Raw genomic sequence first — 24,317 nt, forward strand, 5'->3', positions numbered from 1 at the left:
TCACTATTACCATAAGATAAGAGTATTCTATCATGTGCCCACTCTTGAGAGATAATACAAACACCTGTGCACAAATAATCATGCCTCTTCTCTGCTGAATCCAATTATGCACAGTCACACATGCAAACTCACACACACACACACCCTCCACTTGAGCAAGGTGTGCTCCAAGTCACTTTGATGGAGAGTGAAAGCAAAGTAGCCTTGGCTTCTCATATTAAATAAGTTTTGTAGAAAGGCGATGTACTTGCAGAAGGAAGGATTGAATAAATTTCTTGAGCAGCCAAGGCCACAGAAACAGAATGAATGAAATTTTTTTGCACACTCACGTGGTCCGTTCTCACAATACAAAGCAGACTTTTGCGCTGTTCTGTATACCACTGTGCACCCCTTGGAAAACAACAGGCATGAATCATGTCGTTTTCAAAGTGGCACCACAGTCGTAGAACCTAGGTGCATGCTCCCACTGTATCATAGATATTAAGTGTAAAGTCTAGTTTGAAGACCCTGGAGTATCTTTCAACTGGCCATCCAATTTCAGCAAATCCATTTCAAGTCTCACATCTTGCCAAACTCTCGTTAGCTCTCTTTCTCAGCCTCTCAGCCTGTTATTGCATTATTGATTTCCATTCCCGTTATGTCTTTTGGAAGATTACATTTTCATATAAGTAAAATGTCTACAAGGGCTTCCAGCAGAGAAGGCTGTATAAGTATGGTTTTCTGTAGAGGTGTACTGATGAATACATTTTCAGATTTAACAGAAAGTTCAGTTTTGAGGTCACTTTTTGATACGATTTTTGATTGTTTATGCATTTAAATCCATTCATACATACATTATTTACACTACACAGCTTGGTGTGGCCAGCAAAAGTGCTATTTTTGTTTCAAGGTAGTAAACAATGGCAATGAGCCTAACATGTTTTGGTAATGGCAATAACCACACCGTGCCACCATGTTTAGCAATTCATACTCAATAGACAAAATTGCATATCATTATGTACTAATAGGAGTAGTTACAGAACAGCTCAATTAGCATATTCGTAAATAATGACTAAGATTGAATTGTTCACTTTTGGAGGCATGACTGCAGGTACAGAAGAAGGGTTGGCTTGAGATGCTCTACTTATTCAAGGTCAAACTCTGTTTGACTTCTGTATATGTTTTCTGGCACGTTCGTACAGATTCTGTTGGATAAGAATAATGTACGTGTGGTTAAGATGCTGTTGCTGTTGTTTTAACAATATGTAAATGTCTACTCTCATATAATAGGGAGACAGCAAAATATTACCACACCACTGATCTCTTTTACTTTGCTGTTTCATGCTGCTGTGATCTCGCATTTGTTAAACTCTCTAAGTGTGCCTCTTCTACTCTCACTCTTTAATTCCCACTGTCTATTTGACTGTGGTCTACCCAATAGACAAAACAGAATGGACTCCCAGCTCTACACAGTTTGTGCCCTTACCGTAATATAAAATACAGAAGATGAACTAATAATACGATACAGAAACATTATATGAACTAGTTTTACCAAACGAAAAAAGAAAAAGCGAAAGAGAGTCAACTAAACTGTTTCTAAATATTACACTGTTTCAAATGTTATAGTTTTATATGAAAATCATGAAACTCGGATTATACAGTAGGAGCTTAAGTTTGTCTCCCGGTAACAATGCTGAACTTGCCCTGATCTCTTTAGTTGGCTAAACTTTTATCCGTTTGTAATGTTTACTGACTCTCTGCCTGTCTCGGTCTGTCTCTCTGTCCAGCTTTAAGGGACAACAGGATTGAGCTGGTGCGTGCATCATGGTCGGAGCTGACCATCAGCATCAGTGATGTCACACTGTCTGATGAAGGCATGTACACCTGTTCTCTCTTCACCATGCCTGTCAGAACAGCCAAGGCCTACCTGACTGTTCTAGGTAAGTACAGGATCTAAACAAACAGCTCCTTCTTCAAGGAAATGCTCATTTGTGGATACACTGTGACATAAAATCAGTCACACCGTTCCTCAGTCTGTCTGGTTTTCCATAGTTAAAAAAAAAAAAAAATCCTGCATTTCCCAAAATTACTTTGAACAAAGTAAGCAAACACGTTTGTAAAGCAGGCAAAAATGGCAGGCTAGCGAGAAGACGAGAAGAAAGAAAAAGTTGTACTCCCTCATGTCTTGCGGCTGCAATGCCTTATGGTCTACATAGGCTGCTTTTGATTGTGGATTGATAAACATGCAGAATGCTCCAAGGATCTGACCAATATTAAAATCCATTTCGTCTGAAAGATTTCGATTTAAAAAAAAAAAAAACATCAACATTACCACACATACAGAAAGATGAGCCCAAAAAGTACGGTACATTGCAGACAGCTGGAGTTAGCAAAAATGTGTTAAAAGGTTTCATTAAAACTGGGCTGAAAGTAAAATCACTGGCCAAGGAAAAAGTGAGAAGTATTTTGTGCAGATCCAAAAATGTTCCAAGGTAACATTGTAAGATTGGACATGTTTTGACATATTTACCAAATTTTCTAGTACAGTGCAGTGACTTGAAAAAAAAAATCTCTACCACATGTATGCAATGATTCTATCATTATGTGTATTTAATTTTGTGTATTGGTCAATTTCAAAATTTATTATTATAATAACAACTCTAGAAAATTGTGCAACCTTGGTGTGTCTCTCCCTTTGGTAATGTTTGTGTTGTGATCATCGGCCCAAAAAAACATTGTTTCGTTTCCTGCCACTGGGCTTATTATCTTGCCAATTAGTTTTCGCTAATGTTAATAGATGTGCTAGTGCACTCCAGGACCATTAGCTGGCTCGCTGTGTTAACAAGCATTCTGAGAATTAGCGACATTAAAGGCTACTGCTCAATAAGGATATGGAGAAAATTATTTTGCAATACTAAACAATAGTTAATGGTCCAAGCCAGGAAACAGAGGGCGATTTAAGGAGCATGCAAAATAATCTGGGAATGGCCTGGTTTTAGAACACTGAGTGCTGGGAATGAACACAGGACAACACTAAAAATCATTTGGACAAAATACCAAAAACTTAAATAAACATGCAATCAAATGACCTTGACATTCAAATCCTCTCAAAATATTATTTGGTGAATAAATATATACATCTATCTATAACCACAAATACAATTTTTAAAACCTTATAAATACAATTATAAATAAATCACTAACATTACTCAAGTATGAATTCCAGAGGATATTTATGTCGTTCATGTTATCAATATTATAAACATCAACAAGACTAAGAGCATATAGCCAGCAACAGTAACTGTATTTTAGGTAGGTATTAAGTCAGAAAACAAAGTTGCGGACAAATTAAAATATTGACCTGGTGATTAGTACAGTTCTTCTTTAGCGGCTCATGGATGTGTGTAACAAATTCCATGTCAAATCTATCCGATAGCTGTTGAGACGTTTCACTAAAAACCACAAATGTGAACCTTGTGCTGGTGCTACAGGAAAAGTCAAGGAATCACCACTAAGGAATCACTACAATTCATCCAGTGGGTGTTATAATTGTCTGAACAACTTTTCTTGGTAATCCATATCATAGATATTTCAGTGTTGACCAGTTGATCCCAGTGTTGGATCAACCAACAGACTGACATTGCCATCCCTAGAACCACACCACAAGCTTGGATAAAAATGCGCGACACAAAAGTTCAGTTGTTGGTAATTGAATTTGATTTCGGTTCTAAATAACTTCTCACAATGACCACAGGAATTATCAGTGAAATCCAGTTTTTTGTTGTTGTTTTTTTGTTGTTTTTTTTCACCTAGCATCAGAAATCGAGCTCTCATTTCTTTTTGATGTCTTGAAAGCGCTAGTGGTAATGCTGAAAACAGTCATGCACACACAAATACACCGCAGCACACACAAATCCATGATGCACAAATGAGAAGAGAAACAAACACACACACCCACAACACTCTACACTCACAAATACACAGACACACAGTCACACACAAACAGGGAGAAGGATTAAAGCTTTGCAGCCTCTAGCCACCCAAGGGGAACTTGACTGTATAAGATGAGCATTGTATTTGATCTGCTCTCTTTCAGTGTGTGAGAAAAACCATCATACACTTTTCAGAGTCAAGCCACACTTACTTATTCACATACTTACACACGCACTGCAATGCTTAGATATAGTGACACTTGCACTTTACACACTTGAACACGATGAATTGAACAATTTGCATAGAAAAACATGCACACTGAAAATGACATGTATAGCATCTATTAAGATGAGCAGGGATAGATCTCACTGCATGCTGTATCTACCAAGCATCGGCTATGGTTAGGATGGTGTGTGCAGTTTGTTCCTTCAAAAGGATGGTAAACAGAAAACAGGAGGACCTTTAACTCTGATAATAAACCTTACAGGAGGTGGTGAGACAGACAAGGCCATAGTCAGTCAATGGCATTGACTGACAGACCTTTCAGTCACTCAGCCTGAGGCAGACTTATTGCTCATTGACATTAGAAAGGCAGACACTACACACTTAGAACACTCATTATAGGAAAGGCCAGTAATTACCATTTTCTGTACAACCTCTTGGCCTCCTCTGTGGTCATAAGCCTTTGCTTGTCCACATCTACACACACATACACACACACACATAAAAAAACACATTTTTCAACTTGCACCTTTTATTTTTGGTTTTTCCTTTGTCATAGGGACTATTATTTAGTAGAAGTACCCAGAGAAACCTGGACATTTGGTCTCTATCCATTCACCCCTTTTGTATATGACTTGTGGCACAGATGTTTCACAACCTGGCCGAAGAAAACCAAAAGTATCTGCATGCCTAAATACCACTAGGTTCTTTTTAATTCATGTGAACCGGCCCGTAAAGAAGGGGAAGGCCCAGTGGTTAGCGAGACCATCCAAAGCAAGAATCCTCCCTGATATGTCCTCGAGCAGGACACTGCTCAGGGATGCTGCTCTGCAGTCTGCTCTCTAATCTCCCTGCCGGAGGCCGAGCTGGAGGATAATTTCCAATACAGCATAATGTTCTTGTTGCATAATGACATACTGCTGTGTTTCAATTAGTGCCATCGCTGTGATCTTCCTTCCATCCTCTAGGTGTACCAGAGAAGCCAGAGATCGATGGCTTGACAAAGCCTGCCATGGAGGGTGACCACATCACTCTGACCTGCATCACTCAGGGCAGCAAGCCCGCCGCTGATCTGCGCTGGTTCAGGAATGAGAAGGAGGTCAAAGGTAGGTAACATCTGTATCTGCATTTACATCCGTGTGAAACATAGAGCAGAGAAGTATGTCATCCAAACACTATGTCAAGGGTTTCAGAATGAGAGTTATGGCTGCTGACAAAACTTTTTTAGGGGAAATTAGGATTAGATCAGATAAAATTATCCCTTTTTCCATAACCAGGAGTGAGGATGCTTACTTTTCCACTCACAGAAGATGGGCTGATTGTTGGTTTGTTTTTGACATTGTCAAGTTGGGTGTCTTTCATCACTTGGGTTTTCTCTTTCTTTTAAGACACGATTAATCTGTTTTTAGAAACTAAATCAAAGAATTTCCTTAAGAATTGGAATAGATATTTTTTAGGGTTAGAATTTTCTCACAGAGCAATTATGTAAGTTACTATAGTTCTGAAAAACTAAACCATAACCATAAAGTACCATTAGTCATGTTCTTACAGTAATAATTATCTACTGATTTAGTGATATCTCTAGCTTTAGTTTCCATTTGGAACAAACAACTCAACTCAATTAGGCCCACAATTTGTCTCTTTAGTGAGTCATCCCTGTCTCCACTGTGTTGTCAGATACTAAAAAAATATTGGTTATCATATTTCAGCATGGCTCTCACCACCTCCCTGTGCCTTGTAATAATCAAAGCACAAATGTGCCAGAAAATACTCATTTGTGTTTTAAAGTTCTTTCAAAATGGTCAGAAAGTCTTTCTCATAAAAGTGGCACTGTGAAACTGCTGCAGTGGGTGTCTCAGCAGTGTATTTTTGTCCTGAACAAGTTGTTTCTGATAGAGCAGATTCAGCATGTGTCCTCTGGCCTGAGACCGATACATTAACCTCCCTTGTTATCAGGGGGCCATTCTAAATCACACTGACTGGACACTGCACCTCATTTCCACCCTGCTCCTGCCCTGTTCTACTTGATGAACCATCCACTTTGTAATTGTTTGAAAGGGAGAGGAACAGAGACACAGGCGGACAGGATGAGGGAGAATATTATATAAAAGGAAGCAAGGGACATGTAATGATGAAATTATGTTTTTGAGGGAGAGAGAAATTAAAGTATGCGGTTTGTGTATCAAATGAAATGCAGATCCCCTCGGGACAGACTGTCGCTTTAGCACAGCTGCAGAACTTTTACCGAGGTTTCTTTGTGTTGTTTCACAAAGTAAATAAAGTCAGATAACAAAATGCAAATCAACCTTTTTCTAATTTAAATTACTGCCAGTGTAAACAAAGAGATGGGATTGGAAATCACAGGTTTACTTTTTTGTGCCAAAAAATAATGCAAATTATTGGAAAGACATTGTCAAAATCTCAGAATCTTTGGATAACCCAACAGATCACTGAAGCTCAGTAATGAGAATAACAACCAGCCATGTCTTAGTAAAATTTGAAGCATTGGAGATGTTTAAACAAAGAATTAATAGACCACAAAAATATTTTTTGCCTTAGCATGCATGATTTTTCCTTTTTAACTTTGCATATTAATACTTTTCGTTCTGCTGTCAGTTTTTATGGCATCTCTGGTATCACCGACAACAATGACTAGATCTGTCCTCCATTTATTCCCCTTCTTAAATTCATGTACAATGTGTTTTAGAACATTTTTATGTACAGTATTTTCATAACTTTTGCAATACTTTTTCAACAACAACAAATAAACTTGCCTTACAATGGACATACCCTATCAATCACCTAGTAACTGAAAGGTACTTTTTTACCCAAACAGCACCGAACCTGCATTTTAACTGCTAATACTCTTCCTATCGTTATGCTCATTAACACAGACCCACGTTTTTTGCTTGTACATCATTCATCAAAATGAAATAAAACACTTGTTACACTATTTATGTCCCGTAAACAATAGTCTTAGGAATCTTTTAGTCATTAAGTGCTATGTTTTTTGAGTAGTCCTCCAAGTCACATTGTTTTTTTACTTTTTTGTAATCTAGCTAATCACCACATTATTGTAAAGTGTTATAATAGTTTGTCACTCCATTTAATATTTCCTCCTGTTGCCCTTCTGAGGAGCACGCAGCACATTGAAACAGAATATAAACTAATTAGCAGAGTGAGTATTTTTCCTTACAGGCTTATTGTGTCTCTGCGGGTGATTATGGCATCTCCCAGTGGCCCACTACTGAGAGAAAAGCTCCCTGTATGGCAAATGGAAGCTTAGCCAGGATATTATGTTCTTTTAATTTACCACAGAAAGTGAACAGGTAGTCAGAGATATCCTTGGTGGCTTGAAGTGGAGGTAGCCTCAAGAGGATATGCTTTCTTATTAAGGTCAGATGCTATAATTCTCTCCTCAACTTGGCACACGACTATCTTAATTTAGGCCTCGTACAATTTTATATCAGTAAATTATTCACTGTGACAAGGTCGTAGTTCTTTATCCAGAAAGGACACGAATTGCGTGTTCAGGTTCGCCCTTCTGTATAAATCTATTCTTACAATGTCCATGTCTTACAACACTTGACAATGTCGAAACTAATAATATAGGCAACAGTTAAAATATATATATGTATATATATATATATATATATATATATATATTGTATACAAATATAATGATTTATTTAAAGAAAGGAAAAACATCAGTATTATGTAGTCATTTTTTCTCTTTGCAAAAGAAATCTTGGTAACAGTGTCCCATAACAGAAACCCGAACCTTGGGACTTTATACAAATGTCAGATTAGAAGATTCTTGTCAGATCTGCGATTGGACTCGTCAAGAATGTCGATCAGATGTGATGTTTCAGCCCTCACCGAATTCACTGAAAAGCTCTCTTAGCGTCTGCCATTACACCCTTTCTACCCAAGCTTAAGCCCAGAGAGCTCAGCCTGCTATCTCACATTAGAGTTTCCCAGGGTCCAGATAAGCAAGCAGATAAGCCCAAATCAATGCCGGTTTTCCACACAGTTTTAAGCAGATATCATGGGTATCTTTCCATTTAATTAACTGTAGCTGGGAGATGATATTGAATCTATGTCATCACATTTATTCAGACTTCCTCAGAGCACACTCTACGCTAAAAAAGCCATGTTAATCTCACACAATGACTCTGGACAGAATGAAGACAAATTCCCGATCTGATTTTTAACACCACAAAAGGTCACATCTAATCAAAACAAATCCATAAACATTTAAACACATTTTTTCCCTTGGTGGCTAACTTTGTCACCATTATCTTTGTACTATACCCATGGAAATAGTATATAAAAGTATAGACAGTATAAATGCTGAAGAGGTGGTTGGTTTCAAAGGTGAAGAAAACATTGATCCCTTGATTAATACCTTGTCTTTCCTGAAAATTGGGTGTCTGGTTTTAATTAGCAGTTCACCGCTCAGTGTGATGCATTTGTCTGGTATATTCAGGACATGTTTAGTTCAGGGAAAAGTCTGTGCTCGAGATTCTGATTGACATATACACATTTACACATTTAGTTCTACTTTTTACAACAGAAATGCATTTCTTCCACTAATTGGTCCACTTTCTTGCAGTAATAAGAAGGTGTGAATCATTATCTGGATAGTCAGTCTGACTTGTTACATATAATACAGATAGAAAGTTTATTTGGGTCTAAGTGTGTGTGTGTGTGTGTGTGTGTGTGTGTGTGTGTGTGTGTGTGTGTGTGTGTGTGTGTGTGTGTGTGTGTGTGTGTGTGTGTGCGTGCGCGTGCCTGTTGCATTTATATGGGGAAAACAAAACAAAGCCAGCAAGCAACTCACCAGCACTCTGACTTTCTTTCAAAACTGACTCAATAAATAAACATGAAAGCAAACAAACACAAAGGGCAACACATGTTAATACACAATGTATATATGCATGTGAAGGTGTATGTGAGTGAACTTGAAGTGTTCATCATCCTGACAGGATCAGGGTGTGTTCAATGTGAAAAGCCATCTGATTGTGTGCGACCATGCTGGGAATAAATGACAATTGTGACATATTGGTGTGGGATCTGGGGGAATAGAGAAGATTATATTACCGGCAGAGCCACTGAAGCAGTCCATCACCCATTCGCATGCAGTTAACAGACACCCTACGCGTGTGTGTGTGCATGTGTGTATTAGTGTATACATTTGTGTGTGTGTGTGTGTGTGTGTGTGTGTTTGTGTGCGAGAGAGAGCAAAACAGACAGATGGAGCAGACAGCCTGCATGTAAGGACATAAGCTTGTGTGAGAGTGTGTAGAACGGAATCCAATATTCTTATTTCTCAGTCTCTTTGTCCCTCAGAATCCCTCAGTCCCCACCCTGTAATGATATATTTCTATCTCAGTTACACACCATAACCCAGAGAGACCTCTGCCAATATCACCACATGTAGCACTTGTTTACACTCCGCTGAACCAGAGGGAGCTGTGTGGAGACCAAGCAAGGCAAAGATGAAATGAATATTTATTCCAAATAAGGGTGGGGATGTTCGCTATCGGACTAGTATTATCATACTCTCTGACCTAAACTGTAGAGGTTCTTGCTTCATCATGTTACGCGATAACTCTATTCCAAGGGGGCTTAAGGGGGAAAAGAACACAGGGATTTGATACATATTCGCTTGCGGTCACATCCCTATTCTATTGTCGGACTTGTTAGTCAAGGACATGGAACTATTAATGCAAACATACCTCGCACTATTTTAGGTCATTGTCTGCTGACTTTTCAGTGGGGTATCATTCACCTCTGCCCACTCACTGAAGAGCTTAACAATGACTGAACAACCTTTTGAAATAGTGCTGACTAATTCTTCATTTATGGGTAATTGTCCTTGACTACTGCGAGTGCGAAAGGAATAAGGTGGCCACCATTTCTCTAAGGTTTTCTCTGGAAAGAGCTCTTGAGGAAAGTGAGGGGCAATAGCTTCTGGAACTCATTTCAAAGAGGATCATGTTGACGTTGATGAGACTGCAGGTGACACTGTGAACACTAAAATAAGAATTATGTTCAGGAATTTAAAGAGGTTGTCTAGTTAAAAGAAAAATACATTTTCAGTCGTTTCAGCAGTGCGAGACAACCTTGCACAGTACTTAAAAAGTCTGTGTTGGGACTACAGTTACACTATCCACCTCTCTGGGGTGGAGGGGATCGATGACCATTAAAGATGTAATTTCAAAATGGCTTCTGCAAGTCACAGCAGCATGAATAAAAGATGCTCAAGTCACACTCACACAAAAACTCATTTTCACCCTCTGTGTCCTGTATGCATGACAGGCACAAACGTAAAAGTACCTGCATGCATGCACACATGTACCAGCCGTGCCTGATATGAGATCTGTGGGAAGCTGTTAGATAGCATATGGTCTCGTATTAAGATCAAAGCACTGTGCTCAGACGAGGTAAAGCTCTCTGGTTTTATGTTGTTTTACATCTCTATGTAGCATCAAAACTTTAAGTTAAATCTCTCTTTTTTTTTTGTCTAACTCCTCAACCACAAGAAATCTGTAGAATAAAGAGCAGAAATATCTTCAGCACAAATATCTCCTGCACCACCTCTACTTTCTTTCTTCCTTTACACTTATATCACCATGATTAAATATTCCCATTTAGAAGTGTATCTGATTTATCCTTAGTCTCTGGTGGCATATGAGTGTGTGATCAGGTTAACAGACTTAGACTTGAGCACTGTGGTGAAAAAAGAGGAGATCAGATAGCCACACTCACTGTCTATGCCCATTAAGAGCAACATCCTGGAGGTGGAGCACCTGTCCAGTTTTAAATGCCAAGGCACCGAGACCGACCAGATCTCTCCTTCTGGACTGGAAAACCGCCTTCATGAGTGCACAGTAGACACATCTGTGAATGCTGAGGGAGTCTCATGTCAGAAAGGACATTGTGATACAGGTCTGCCAGGCACTGCTAGAAACTCTCCTAACATTTAAAATTGCTCCCTGGTCATAGTCACCTGTCAGTTAAGTGCAGAGTCAAGCTGGTAAGACAGGTCAGACAAGTTAGGATGCCTACAGGCTGCCAAAAGGCCCAGCCCCCTGAGTACTATTACAGTAGCCAGAATAAGTGAGAAGATGGTGGAGGGCACAATATATCATCTCCACCCCTCGCTGGAGCTGGAGTGTGCTGTGTATTAGTGTTCTTGTTTTAAAGTTTAGTCATACCTATGGCTATGCAGCTCATGTGACAGGCAAAGGAAAGCACAAAGATTAGGTACTCATCTGGCAACATAACTGTTTATTTCTTTTTGCGTTGTGAATTTTATTTTATTTAAATGAGTGTTTTGTACCACTATATATTTTTGATTATCCTCACCCTAACCCACAGACAAATTCGCATTGTTCTTGCTCGAGCAAATTGCTTTAAATCTCAGATGGGAAGCAGTTCAGGGTATGTTGAGTCAGCCCTCGGACCACTGCTGCCAGGATTAGTCAGCTCTGTTGGTGTTGTTGATGATTCCTTCGACACCCCAGCAGTCCTCCTCTGTCTCTCTTGTCGATCCCACCATCTTCTTTCCTTGGGTTGTTGCGCTCTCCTGTGAAATGGCATACAAGAGTCAGATTCGCACATTTTTTACACCTCTCATTTCCATTTCTAATCCTCCAAGGCACTGTCTTGGCTCACAACAATGATGCTGAGCCCGGAGCATCCACCCACAGAACATTGTGCTGCAGTCACGGCCAAATACTCCCATGCTTTTTGTTAAAGAGTGGCACCATAGGTGACTATGGCAGGATGGTGTCCATTTGTCCTATTTGAAAAAAGAGACAAAAACAGTTTAAAATGCAGATGTTGGTAGAGACCTTTTTTGTACATGTTGAATTCTCCAAATATTTTTAAGTAAATCATGTAGATAGCATAAAAAAATACAGATAGATACAGAAGCCATAACAAACTTGTATATTTTCTTTCTCTTTCATTTGGTCGCTAGGTTTCTGACCAAAATCATCCCAAAAAATGCTGCACTGTACTCTAAAAAAAGAAAAGTGGTGCAGCAGTGAGTAGACAGAAAAATCTGTTCAAGAGAGCCAAGAGATGTAATAACAATATAATTTTAGATGGCAGTTTTACACCATACACATAGGTTTGCTGCTGGCTGCACCTAAAATTTATATACTGTACATTCTGTATATTCACAGGCCCCAGAACTTATAGATGCCTTTTTAGTTTGCTTACTAGTTAAAATGAGAATATAATAAAGAGAATTTAGGCAGGTTTTTGTTAGTTTTATGTAGAAACTCTCATCAAAATCTTATGACTATGTAAACATGAGTGTGCTACACAGCAATGTGGCCTCTATCCTGACGTAGTTGAATTACTCACGCTTAATATTTCATGACACTGATTTTAGTGATTTATCCTAAATCACATGCTGTCACAAGAGCTGTAACAGAAAAGAACACTTGTCCCCATTTAAGATTCCATGTCTCACTTTTTTTTCAAATAAAATCTGAGAGTTTAATGTGAGTTCTGACAGAAACATTGCAAATGTATTCAAATTCTTCCTCTGAGAAGCGGCCAACAATGGCTGAATCTCCTCACTAACTTTGCTCATTCAAGCCAACGAAGAAAAGATGTACTCTCAATCAAGTTACTGGATTTCAAGACTTCATATAGCATACAGTTGGTTATTGTGCATTAAAAAGCCGCCCTCATGTGAAGTTTTTCCTTTTTTCCACCATATTTGAATCCTTCGAAAAACTGTTTTGAGGGAAAACTAAATATTTTTACAGATCAGGTATGATCACAAAAAAGCAGGTTTGTGAGTGTGTGTGTGTGTGTGTGTGTGTGTGTGTGTGTGTCTGTGCGTGTGTGCGTGGGTGGGCTTGCACACATGCATATACAGTATGTGTGGTATGAGACTGGCCAGATGAGTTTTTTGACACACTCTTGCACATGCACACACATACAACAGTGCAGAAGGCACCAGAGCGCATGCAGATTGACGTACTTTATCGATGACGTATTACTAGCTGTTAAACTGTGTTCTCAAAGTTGATCTAAGGAGACTTTGGACCAAAACATTGTTAAATGAACTCGAACTTTGTACAAGCCAATCAGTTTTTATAGTGCTCTTATGGAGAATAACAGAGGCAATCAGAGTCCATTCAAATCACCCTGAGACAAGAATCTAAATTGGTCAGACACATATTATGAAGTAACTTTGAGAAGTAAGTTTGTTTTTATGCTCAAAACCAACCTATAATAATAGAGGAGTTTAAGTGCAGACAGAACATTAGGTTGGTTGATACAGGGGCATCACTGAGTGCCTATCACATTGATGGAAGTCCTTAAATTCTGGTCTTGAACAGAATTTAAGCATAATACACGAGCACAATCAGACTACACAATCAGGATGATTCATTCAGTTTATTCAGTCAAAGCCCACTAATATTTTGAATTAACATATTTAGTGTTTTCTTTTTTTTTTTTTTAAAGAAAACACTAAGTCATAACCCTCTTTTCAAACTTGCACTAAGACAAAAATATAGAAAAATCTGAAACAGCTGTCTGGTAAAAAAAAAAAAAAAAAAAATGTAACTTAATCTTTTTGAAATAGAGGGATTTTATTTTCCAGATAAGTCGGTGTATAATTGAGCCTTTCTTTGATGCAAGTTGGTAAAATTTAGGCAGTTCATGAACACCAATATGACTCATCTCATAATGTCAGTTCAATGAAATCAGCGTCATTTAGACTGACTAATCTTTAACCCCAAAACTAACCTTAGCAATAACATACAAATATTAACAGGAGAAGAGAGGAGACAGACATAAAGAAGGATAAGGTAAGGGTGACTTTGAAAACAGTATGTCTGTGGAAGGGCTGCAGATAGAATGAGAAAGACAAGTTTGACTGTTAAAGAAACAGAGGCAGGGAGACGCAGTGTATGAGAACCTTGCATGAGTAATAGAGATGGTGGGAGAATGTTTGCAACTGCTAAAGCAGGACATAATATTGGAAATTTAATGTCCCCTCTCTCCAGCCATTTACTCTTTTTCACGCCCCTTTGTCTCCTGTAATTTCCTTTTTTTTTAGTGAGGAAATCCAGCCAATTTTCCCTCTCTCCTGTTGTGTGGATGGATGTTACTAACACTGCAGACCTGTCACTCATTGGTCTCTAGGGGAGGTGGGCTCATTGCCTCAGTTGTGGGAAAGTGACTGAGCGGAATAGTTGATTGGCAGAATGGAGAGGGAGAGGAGACATTTGGGTGGGATGCCTAGAAAGTGGAGCAGATGAGCACAGAGGAGAGAAAGATATGGAGCGTAAACAGTCTCTTTAAGAGATACAAACAAGGGTGGCCAGCATGATAGAGAGATAGTAAATACATTGATGCTTCCCTGAATTGGTTACGATGAGAATACAGAAAAAGAGGGACATGATTTGACAAACCAGGGCAACACCTGAATACAGAGATAAGCCTGGATAGTTGAATACAGAATACTGATGACTTATTTTCTCTTTTGAAAAAAACCTTGTAGGAGTGTGGATGAACAGGCTTGATATGATTTAAAATACTTGCTGCCGGCATGATGTGAACAGATCCACCACCCCCAAAAGACTGGTAGAACAGATCCAATTGAGAAGAAGGATACGTTAAAAAAAAAAAAAAAAAAAAATGAAATACCTGCTTGGAGGTTGATACGGTATGTATAACCAGTTAAGTTGTAAAACAGCTTGTAGGTAAAAGCAAATCTGGCAGTGGTAAGTTGTGCAGGGACCACTTACTTAGATATGAGTGTCTGGCATGTAAGCGGATGGTGATTTGTATTACATCACGCATACTTAAGAGCTTCTGACTTTAGGAGGACATTTATGTCAAATGTGAATTCTTCATCAGAAAATTGCAAACATCGTCAAATGCCATCTGCTACCCCAACACAGCCACAGTTCTTAAATTATTTAAGTATGACTTTGTGCAGGAACACTACAAAGGACATTAAAGTTTTCGAGATATGGAAAAAAAAATTTCCTCAACTACTAGAAACTTGTAGAAAAGCAAGAATTCATAACATATCAGCAAGGTGCTCTGAAGGAATACAGAGAGAATCCCAGTCCAGAACTGGACTGTCATTCTGTTCTGTGATAAAAGTTTGGACATCTGGACAGTGCACAGGGCACCCAGACTGGGCACAGAGTGTCGAGTTCAAGGGCAGTTTGACGGGGACGGAAGAAGTCAGTGCAGCAGGAGTCAACTTAGTGACCTTTCAGTTAGAAGGGCCTCTCTACCTAATAGGCTTCACTCCCTTCAGGGATGATGATTAATAATGATCCAATAAGATTGAAAGGACACTAATTTGGTGGTCAAAAATTGGTCTCATGCGGGCTGGTCATGACACTTTTATCAAAAAAACTTGGCTTATTTAAGGCCTATATCATCGGGGAGGCAAATGAAGCAAGTGGAAATTTCAGGACATTTGGTAGATATTTTGAGAAAGCTGGGTTTAGCAATGATTGGGTTGTTGATGGGCATAGAGAGGTGGATCAGCTGTTTGGTTGGGATTACAAGGCAGGTGTTTCCGGAATAGCGCTGAGAGCAGATTTGTACAGATGGAAAGGACTGTGCATAATGATACTTTGCTACAAGGCTGAATTAAGTTATTGCCAAATGTATGATTGGCCCTTGTGATATTTTGTCCCAGTGAGGCTGGAAATGGTTGTCAGATAGAAGGATTGGAGGGAGAACCGAAATATATGAAAGTGTTTGGTGAGATTTAGACATTTTGTGGGAGGAGCCAAGCCCAGAAAGCCATGGGGAGAGATGGTAGGTGAGGCCAGAGGTGGTTAAAAAGGCCTTCAGTGTAAATACATACATTAAATTCAAACAAAGAGTCCCAACCAAGAGGTGAGCAAGCTCGCTTTTGTTAGAGCACTGACCAGAATTGGCCATGTAGACATACCACAGCAGCATCAAGGCAGACGTGTGATAAGGATGTGTGCTGAGGTACACAGACAATAGAGTGATTTCACAAAACATTAATAGTGAGAGAGAAATCAGCTGAAGATGGATGTCTACTGAAAAATATCTTCATAAACGGTTTGCAGTTCTCTGGTTTACTTTTTCAAGATGCATTCACGTCTGTGATTTGAAAATCAACTGCTTTCATGGTGAGGATTTTTAGACTATGATGTTAAAGTTGTCGAAATTTGAGGACAGTAAGTAAGACAAGTGTATGGGTGTGGTTACAGTCCGTCTTCCACATGCAGTATTGGACATTCTTGTAGAGTCATTTGCCATGTCTTGATGCTCAATAATAGCTGGACTTTAGCATGGTATTTTTCAGAATGTGAATTATGGTGAAGATGTAACCGGTATCAGTCCAAAGATACTGTGAAATTTCCATTTAGCTGCTTGTTGCGTTGCATTATACGCCCTTGGTTATATGGATAGAGGACCCTGATGGAGTCTGGTGGTTGCTGTAAAGCAGGGCTTAAGCAACACTGAACACAGGAGCATCACGTTGACATGTGTCCATCACACCTTTCTAGATAAATGTGCCGCATCTGTGACAATTTGCAACTCTCTCCAAAGGTGCCAAAGAGGTGAATGCAAGTGGGAAGACATTTACAGTACGGAGCTCTCTGCAGCTGTACGTGGACAGAGATGATGATGGAGTGGCCTACACCTGCAGAGTGGACCATGTGGCACTCACACAGACACCACAGCAGGCCACTGAAGTACTGGAGGTCCACTGTGAGTGTACACACAGAGACATGCCCACATTCAAACACACACATGGAGTGTATACGTTGACATACTGTAAGAGAAAAAGAAAAATACATGAAAGAGGAAGTACCCAAATGATCCTGTTAGCTGCCAGTCAACCTCATAAGACTAATATTTGTAGCAGTGTTTACAATTCTGTTCAGTGTTTCTGATATTTACATTTTTACATACATTTACATGCATTTTCATCAAATAATATCAAGCTGGTCTGGGCGAATATTTAATCATTTATCATCACTGAAAATCTCTGTGTACTGTGTTTAAATTGTCTGTTATTTTTCATGTTATATTTTATCAGAATTTGTCACAGAGTGCCATATTAAATTATTATATTTATAGGATTTTTTTTTTTAAAGAAAAACATCCGAATCAATTCAACTATTTTTGCCTCATGGCTTTTTATCATTTTATTTTGAATTTGAAATAAATCATAATATCATAACACATCAGTATCGAGATAATCATGGGATATCTATCTCAATATCGTCCACCCTCACTTTTAGCCCTCTCTGTCTGTCCTAGATGCTCCTCGTGTGGAGATCATCCACTCCCTTGCAATACCTCAGGAGGGTCAGTACTTAAAGCTGGAGTGTGTGTCCAAAGGAAACCCTTCGTAAGTCACTCAAATTCTGTATTATTTGATATAATCCTTTTATATAAGGCGTCAGATGGGTAAATTTGGCATGCCTTTTTTCTCTTTCACATCCTCTTACCTCTCAGGCCAGATCCTGTGATGTGGACAAAGGACGGGGGTGAACTTCCTGACCTTGACAGGATGATTGTAGAGGGGAGGGAGCTCACCTTTACTTCACTCAACAAGACAGACAATGGCACCTACCGCTGTGAAGCCAGCAACCACCTGGGGACCAGCAGTGCTGAATATGTACTCTACGTCTATGGTAAGTTCAGAGGAAAGGCTGTTATGTTGATATGTTTCATGTGATCACCTCCAAGAGTAAAGAAACAGAGAGAACTCGTCATCAGTTATTTGACACCACTGAGAGATGAAGGACGTGTAAAAGAGAAAAAGCTGCAAAAGGATGCCTTGGAAGCAATAATACTACATACAAATAGTATGTAGTACGAACAAGCAACAAACTCAAACAAGCAACAAACTCCATTACAAAAACCAGTATTAATATAACTCATGATCTGCATATATATCGGTGCTAAGAGTGATTAGTGATACCGTCTCTCACAGGGAGAATAAGGGCCTCAGGTGACACAAATGCCACCAACGTCTTTCCTTAAATAAACCTGCGTCCCAGATCCTCCACGCACGCACACACACACACACACACACACACAAACACACACAGATTATGAGGGAAATCTGTGAGGGAGGCAGAATTTAGTGCTGCGTTGTCAGGAATATCACCAGGAAGGATAAGTAATTCCTAGTAACGCCAGAGGAGGTGGAGGATAAAGGGAGTCAGTGTCAGGGAAAACAGATAGATCTTCCTCTCTTCCCTTTCTTCACTGCCATTTGTCTCTTGGCATAAAGTAATAATCATTAAAAAAGGGCAGAGTGACAGATTTCTTTTCCTTCTGTTTTAAGCTTAGATAGTGTGTGATGACGGACAAAAGGGCAGGTACTTTTTGGCCAGAGAGACTACTCAATTGGAGGCAAATGGCAAATGGGAATTTCCCTAAGTGGATCAATAATATATTATATCATGACTATTATCATTATTACATGCACCCAGGGGGGTGTTTCATTTGCTGTCTTATTTAAAAGCAGACCTAATCTAATGAAAACCGTGAGAGAATAAACCCCTCTGGTGCCGACAGCTATGCTTTGCCAGAGCTATATGTTCTTAAATACCCTTGATGGGATTACAGTAATAACCAGATGTGGAGCAGATGAATGATGCAACCAAGGTTCTTATCTATAGTTCATGAAGTGGTTTCTTCTGGTTGTAGCCGAGGCCACAGCAACATGTGAAAACCTCTGGAGTCAGGAATGTTAGAAAAATTAAAAACGCTAAAAATGTTAAATGACATAATAAATGAGTCGTGTGCTGTACGATTGTTGGTGCAGTCATAAAGTTTGGTCTGAGCAAAGACAGTCCATACAGACCCTCATGGACATCGGATGATGATAAAATTTACTTCATGTGGACCCCTGCAGCCATGTGGATACGGAAAGTATATTATAAGTTTGAACAGAGCAGTGTGTGGGTCTGCTCTTCACACATCCTAAGGTTGGAGGTATAAGTTTGTACACTGGCCAAGGTGGACTGTGGATTAAAAAACAGGAATAATACATATAGGTTATTTATTTCTCCAACAAGACACTGCCAGCGGGATCTTGACTTTAGCCAAGGCATTACACAGTTGATCTTCAACTAGCAGTGTGTAGTGGTGTCTGTTGATTAAAATTAAAATGGGTAAAATCAAGGCAAAGACAAGGTAAAATCCCACTGTTATACAACTCAAAACTGAGTTCTTCTAATTAGCAATTCTGTTGACACACTATTTTTGATTTTATTACTCATCCCACACAGTAGCTACTGTATCAAGGCAAATATAAAGATATAAACTTCTTTCATTTTATCAAAATATTGTTTAAAGGTCGTTCTCAAGCCCATCCCAAAGCCTGAATCTGATCTCAATGCTGGTTAAATTTCCATAATTAAAAAGGACATAGCAGCATAGTGATTAGGATTGCTTTTAATAATTTATTGGTCCACTCAAATAAGCCTATAAGGTCCCACATTAATTAAACCTTAAAACTTTCATCACATGCTGTATTTCTGAGATTTTGCACTTCCTACTAAGCCCCCCACTAACCCCTTACCTAACTGCACTGCATAGTTTTGGGAGGTTTCATTTGTGTGCTTGTCCCACATGCGATGGTGTCTGTGTGCACCTAACAGTTTCTTCAAATGCCAGCTGAATGCAACAACAAGAATAACCAGTGCACTTAATGACAGTGATGTTATTAAACTGACAAATTCTACGCCACAAAAAAGGCAATTTGATATGAGAGGGTCAAAGATTCCTATCAAGATTCATTACTTGTTCTTTTGAAATGGCAACCAGCCTGTTCCTACCCTTCATTAGTGATTAGCACACCTTTTAGCCTTTCACAATTGCTGCCATAATTCTCGGAAAATACCTTTTTAATGGTTCCCCTCCAAAGAGAAGACATTTTCTCTCTTCCCTCTTTCCCGAAGCCATGCACTTAGCTGCTTAGTGATTCACACTAAGGCTGAAATGTCACCGGGACACACAGGACAGTTGGCTCTGAGAAAGAGTACCTCAGCCAATTAAAAGCCCCTAGCTCACTATAAAAAGCAAAGTGACATAAACATAAAAGCTAAGGTGGTAGTGTAACCTCATTAACTTTGTCACACAATGTTTCAGTCTCATTTTTCCTGTTGCTTCAACATGTGACAGTGAGAAGCAGTGCCTTGGTTGAAGCACTTTTACCATTATCTTGTCGTGAGAAGTCAAAAACAGAGCATGGCAATGACGGCTTGGCTGTCTTTTCATGAAATCGCTCTTGCAAACATGGATAACTGGCACTGATCATTTGTCAAATGACATGTCATCGTTTGGTGTAGTCCAAGTTTCTTCCATTTCCTATGTTGAGAGGTTCCTAGTGCAGGATCTGTATTCACAGACATCAGCCAACATTACCATAACACTTTAAGTGCATACTGCATTACTCTTTTTTCAGATTTTTCACTTTCCCCAAGATATGGCAACAGGGGACTCCCACCCATGTGGAAGAAGTCTGAAAATATCCCAAATCCACCCTGTGTTTTCCTTGGTGAACATACGTTATTTATTCATCAAAGCCCACATTCTCTATACAGTATATAATATATATAACAGTTATAACACAGAACTATGACACTGACCCAAGGAGAATCATTAAAAGTCAATCATATGAGAGGCTTTAACTTGGTAGCTACTTGGCAGGTCATTTAAGATTCAAAAACTACACAGCAAAACACAAATACATTTCATAATCCAAAAAATCCCCCTCTCTGAATCAATGAGAAATGTTCCTCTTTTTTGTTTCCCATCACTATATAATGTTTTGCCTTTGACCAGTTTGTGTTGCTCTTTTAAAGTATTAACTGCCCCCATGTGAATTCCTTTTTTTTGTTGTTGTTATTCTTGTGTTATTTTTGTGTATATGTGTCTGTCTATCCCCTGCACCAGACGCCCCCACCACCATGCCTCCATCCACCACTCCCCCCCTACATCCCATCCCTCCAGATCCTACTGAACTATTAGGCACCCACGCCTCAGACCCCACAGTCACTGGCAACAGAGGTACAGTACTACCCCCTCGCATCTCCACAACCTCCTCAGCATGCTACTGTGTATTCCCACTTCCCTCTTACTTTCATGTCTCTCTCTTATTACTTCTCTCTCAGCTTCTTCCCTGCCTCAAGCGTCAGCATACCTGTCTCATGTGGACACACTGCGACATGGAAACACTGACAACTGGGAAAATGTCTAATACCAAACATACTTCCTGTGACAAAATTCTTCCCCGTCTTCTGATAATGCATTTGTCTACCTTTTCATTTGTCCTTTTACCCCTTTAGGACTGTAAACATAAACTCTTTGTCATGTCCATGGCCACTGATTTACATGTTTATTGAAATTAACTTGTTTTTGTGTTGTACATCACGGACATTATTCATATTTAACCCTAAGACACACCCCAGGTCATTGTATTCAGTATGGTCTAACTGTTAAAATGCTCCATCTACTGTCCCCTTGGCATTTCAGAGACTTCGGTACTTCTGTGCCCTGAAACCTCAAGAAGCAAATGTCATGTCCAACTGAAAATGTCTGGCCACTGGAGATGTCTCATCATGACTCCTAATGCTGTGCTAAATCTTAGAGAATTCTGACTTTAAAAGCTCTTTTTCAGAGATTTAACATAGTAGCAACCACATGGACATATTAATGCTAAGACTGAGTATTTCGTGTTTTTAGAGAATCTGTTTCTGATTAGTATGAATACTGTTGTTATAATATTTTCAGCATTGCACTATAAAATATGAATAATGGGATGTCATCTAAAATAAGGCTCAAAAAGAAGTTGGAGAGGCATAAAATGCTGAGGTTATCCCAAATTTCAAGCATCTCTTATTCCTGCAGAGGCTAATGAAATGCCAAGAGTTATGGTTATGGAATTAAGCTTTAAAAATCACTGCATATGCAGTGTAAATTAAATTGCCATTATCATCCTGCAGCACTAATGCCATCCACCTAAAGCATGTTTTCTGGGCACAAAAACCCCCATTATAGTGTTAATGTCTCACCAAATCTGGGACATCTTGTCATGTCAGCACATACCAACACAGTGGAGGCAGAGTTGGAAGTCGTATGGGAAGCCTTACCCTTCGTTTTGATGTAGTCGACTGAGGTGGTCAAAACACCCTGCAGTCACAAGATAGCAGATGGATGGTACAACTTCTCAGTATTGTTTGGTTGTCTTGGTTGACATGCCTCTTCAGTCTTGCATGGAAGTTTGGGACAGCACCTATGGACTAACAGATGCTGGGTGGTCTGGAGGTGTTTACTGGGATATTACACTGCTCATCCTTCCCAGTAAAGCTTATGCCAGGGTGCTGGAAAGAAGACTCCAGTCCACCGTCACACCTCAGATTCAGAGGGAACAATGTTGATTTAGTCTTGGTTGTTAAACAGTGGAACAGCGTCTTAAATTAGCAAGGATATTGCAGGGTTCAAGGGGGTTTGCACATCCAATCATGCATGGACATGGGTGGACTTGAAAAAGGCTTATGTCCGTGTCTCCCCTGGTGTCTTTCAAGGTGTCCTATGGGAATTTAGGTGCTTGGGCCATTGTTATGAGCTATCCAGTCCTTACAGAGTCACAGCGAGTCTATGAGTCTGTGAGAATTCGCAGCAATATTTAGAGCACATTGTGAATCATGGCTGAGAAAAGGGATGTTTTGGCATTACTTTGACCCGAATAAGCAGTAATAAGCAGATACACTGAATGGATATTACGAACCTCTAGGAAGCCTTTATCTCCAAAGGATATCTGTTTAATACAAATATTTATTCATGGTGGATGTAGTCATTATGTGATCTTACATCATTTATTGTAAGCTTTTCTTTTATAATCCAGACTGAACAGAGTTAGACTCTCTTTGTTTAATGATGATTAGTTTTCTTAGCAACTGGACAAGTAGTGGTAAAATATTCCAATTTCAGCCCATTTTAAAAGCCTTTGTATGACTAAGTGGCACTTAATCAAACAAATGTTAGACAGGTGGACAAAGGCCTACTTGGAAAAAGTGAAAATTACCTATTGTTTGGTTGAATTGAAGTTTGTTTCTGTCTCTCTGTGTGCTGCAACATTATGCAAATAATTGTGACATGGTGCCATGTCTGGTACAGTTGATTTATATGTCAATCAAAGTTTTTGAGTGACATGTCAATTTAAAACTAATTTGCTGTGACTAGGCTGTATGTAAAGGAGCTTGCTCATACATCATCTGGATCATGGTTTGTAAAAGGTGTCATAAATATTAGACAAGTTGACTGCGTAAATTGACAGTTTCTAATATATATATATATATATATATATATATATATATATATATATGTATGTATATTCTTCTCAACTTCATGGCACTCCACAGTCCCATTCATTCAGAATAATTTCCTCTCATCATTGCTGCTTTCTTTATTACCGTCTTTAAAGTCCTTCAGGAGTCTCGACTCCTTTTCTCCTTTTCTCTCTAAGCTTTTGTTTCAATATTCCCTCACCCACTTCGTCTCTTCTAACCTCACATCTCTCTGAAGACCCTGTTAGATAACAGGCTTCCACACATTGTTGGATATTCCTCATCAGTGTGTCTCAGTTGTTCTCAGATGTCTGTTTTTGTAGTGCAGAGAAACAAGAGGAGCTAGGCTTCTCAGTATATCTTCAGGGGAATCTAAATATCAGACTCCTTCGCTGTGCCCAGTCACAGGATACTACACTATCTGCTTTCATGTGTCTACTTGATTTATTACCAGGTCTTTTCATGGGCTCTGGATGAAAGCAACAACTGTGGAGCTGTACCAGCCCTATGACGTTTTGTCTAATAAAGTCTTGCATAGGAAATACATACTGTATAGGTTTAGCACTAGAGCCTAAATGCAGAATATTAGCATATATATACCTGATGAGCACTTTCAGATGCACCCCTCTCTGTTCTGCCATATTCTTGCATCTTTCCTCTCTTGCCATTCATGAGCACATTGGATTTTTCCAAACAGCACAAGATTACCACACTAAGGCTGATGCATCCTCCAACAAGAAACAGTTTGGGAGAGACGAGATAAGCAGTTAATGGTAAAGTAAAAACGAATGATTTTTTTTTTTTTTAAACCATCATTGCATTGAGTAA

The 24,317-nt window shown here is 39.2% G+C and overlaps 1 protein-coding gene across 3 annotated transcripts in view; it reads left to right on the forward strand.

Annotated features, from left to right (window-relative positions):
- The window catches only part of cadm2a (cell adhesion molecule 2a), a 200,851-nt gene that overhangs the window by 160,240 nt on the left and 16,294 nt on the right, over positions 1-24,317 (forward strand). For 2 of the 3 annotated variants that reach the window (XM_040150909.1, XM_040150910.1), the window contains 6 exons: positions 1,767-1,919; positions 5,103-5,240; positions 16,726-16,887; positions 17,443-17,533; positions 17,641-17,819; positions 21,097-21,210. In XM_040150909.1, the coding sequence (XP_040006843.1) occupies positions 1,767-1,919; positions 5,103-5,240; positions 16,726-16,887; positions 17,443-17,533; positions 17,641-17,819; positions 21,097-21,210 (837 nt within the window). The remainder of the gene's footprint in view (positions 1-1,766; positions 1,920-5,102; positions 5,241-16,725; positions 16,888-17,442; positions 17,534-17,640; positions 17,820-21,096; positions 21,211-24,317) is intronic. The other variant, XM_040150911.1, reaches the window with a different exon arrangement.

Source organism: Xiphias gladius, chromosome 17 (assembly GCF_016859285.1).
Source record: "Xiphias gladius isolate SHS-SW01 ecotype Sanya breed wild chromosome 17, ASM1685928v1, whole genome shotgun sequence".
NCBI lineage: Eukaryota > Metazoa > Chordata > Actinopteri > Istiophoriformes > Xiphiidae > Xiphias > Xiphias gladius.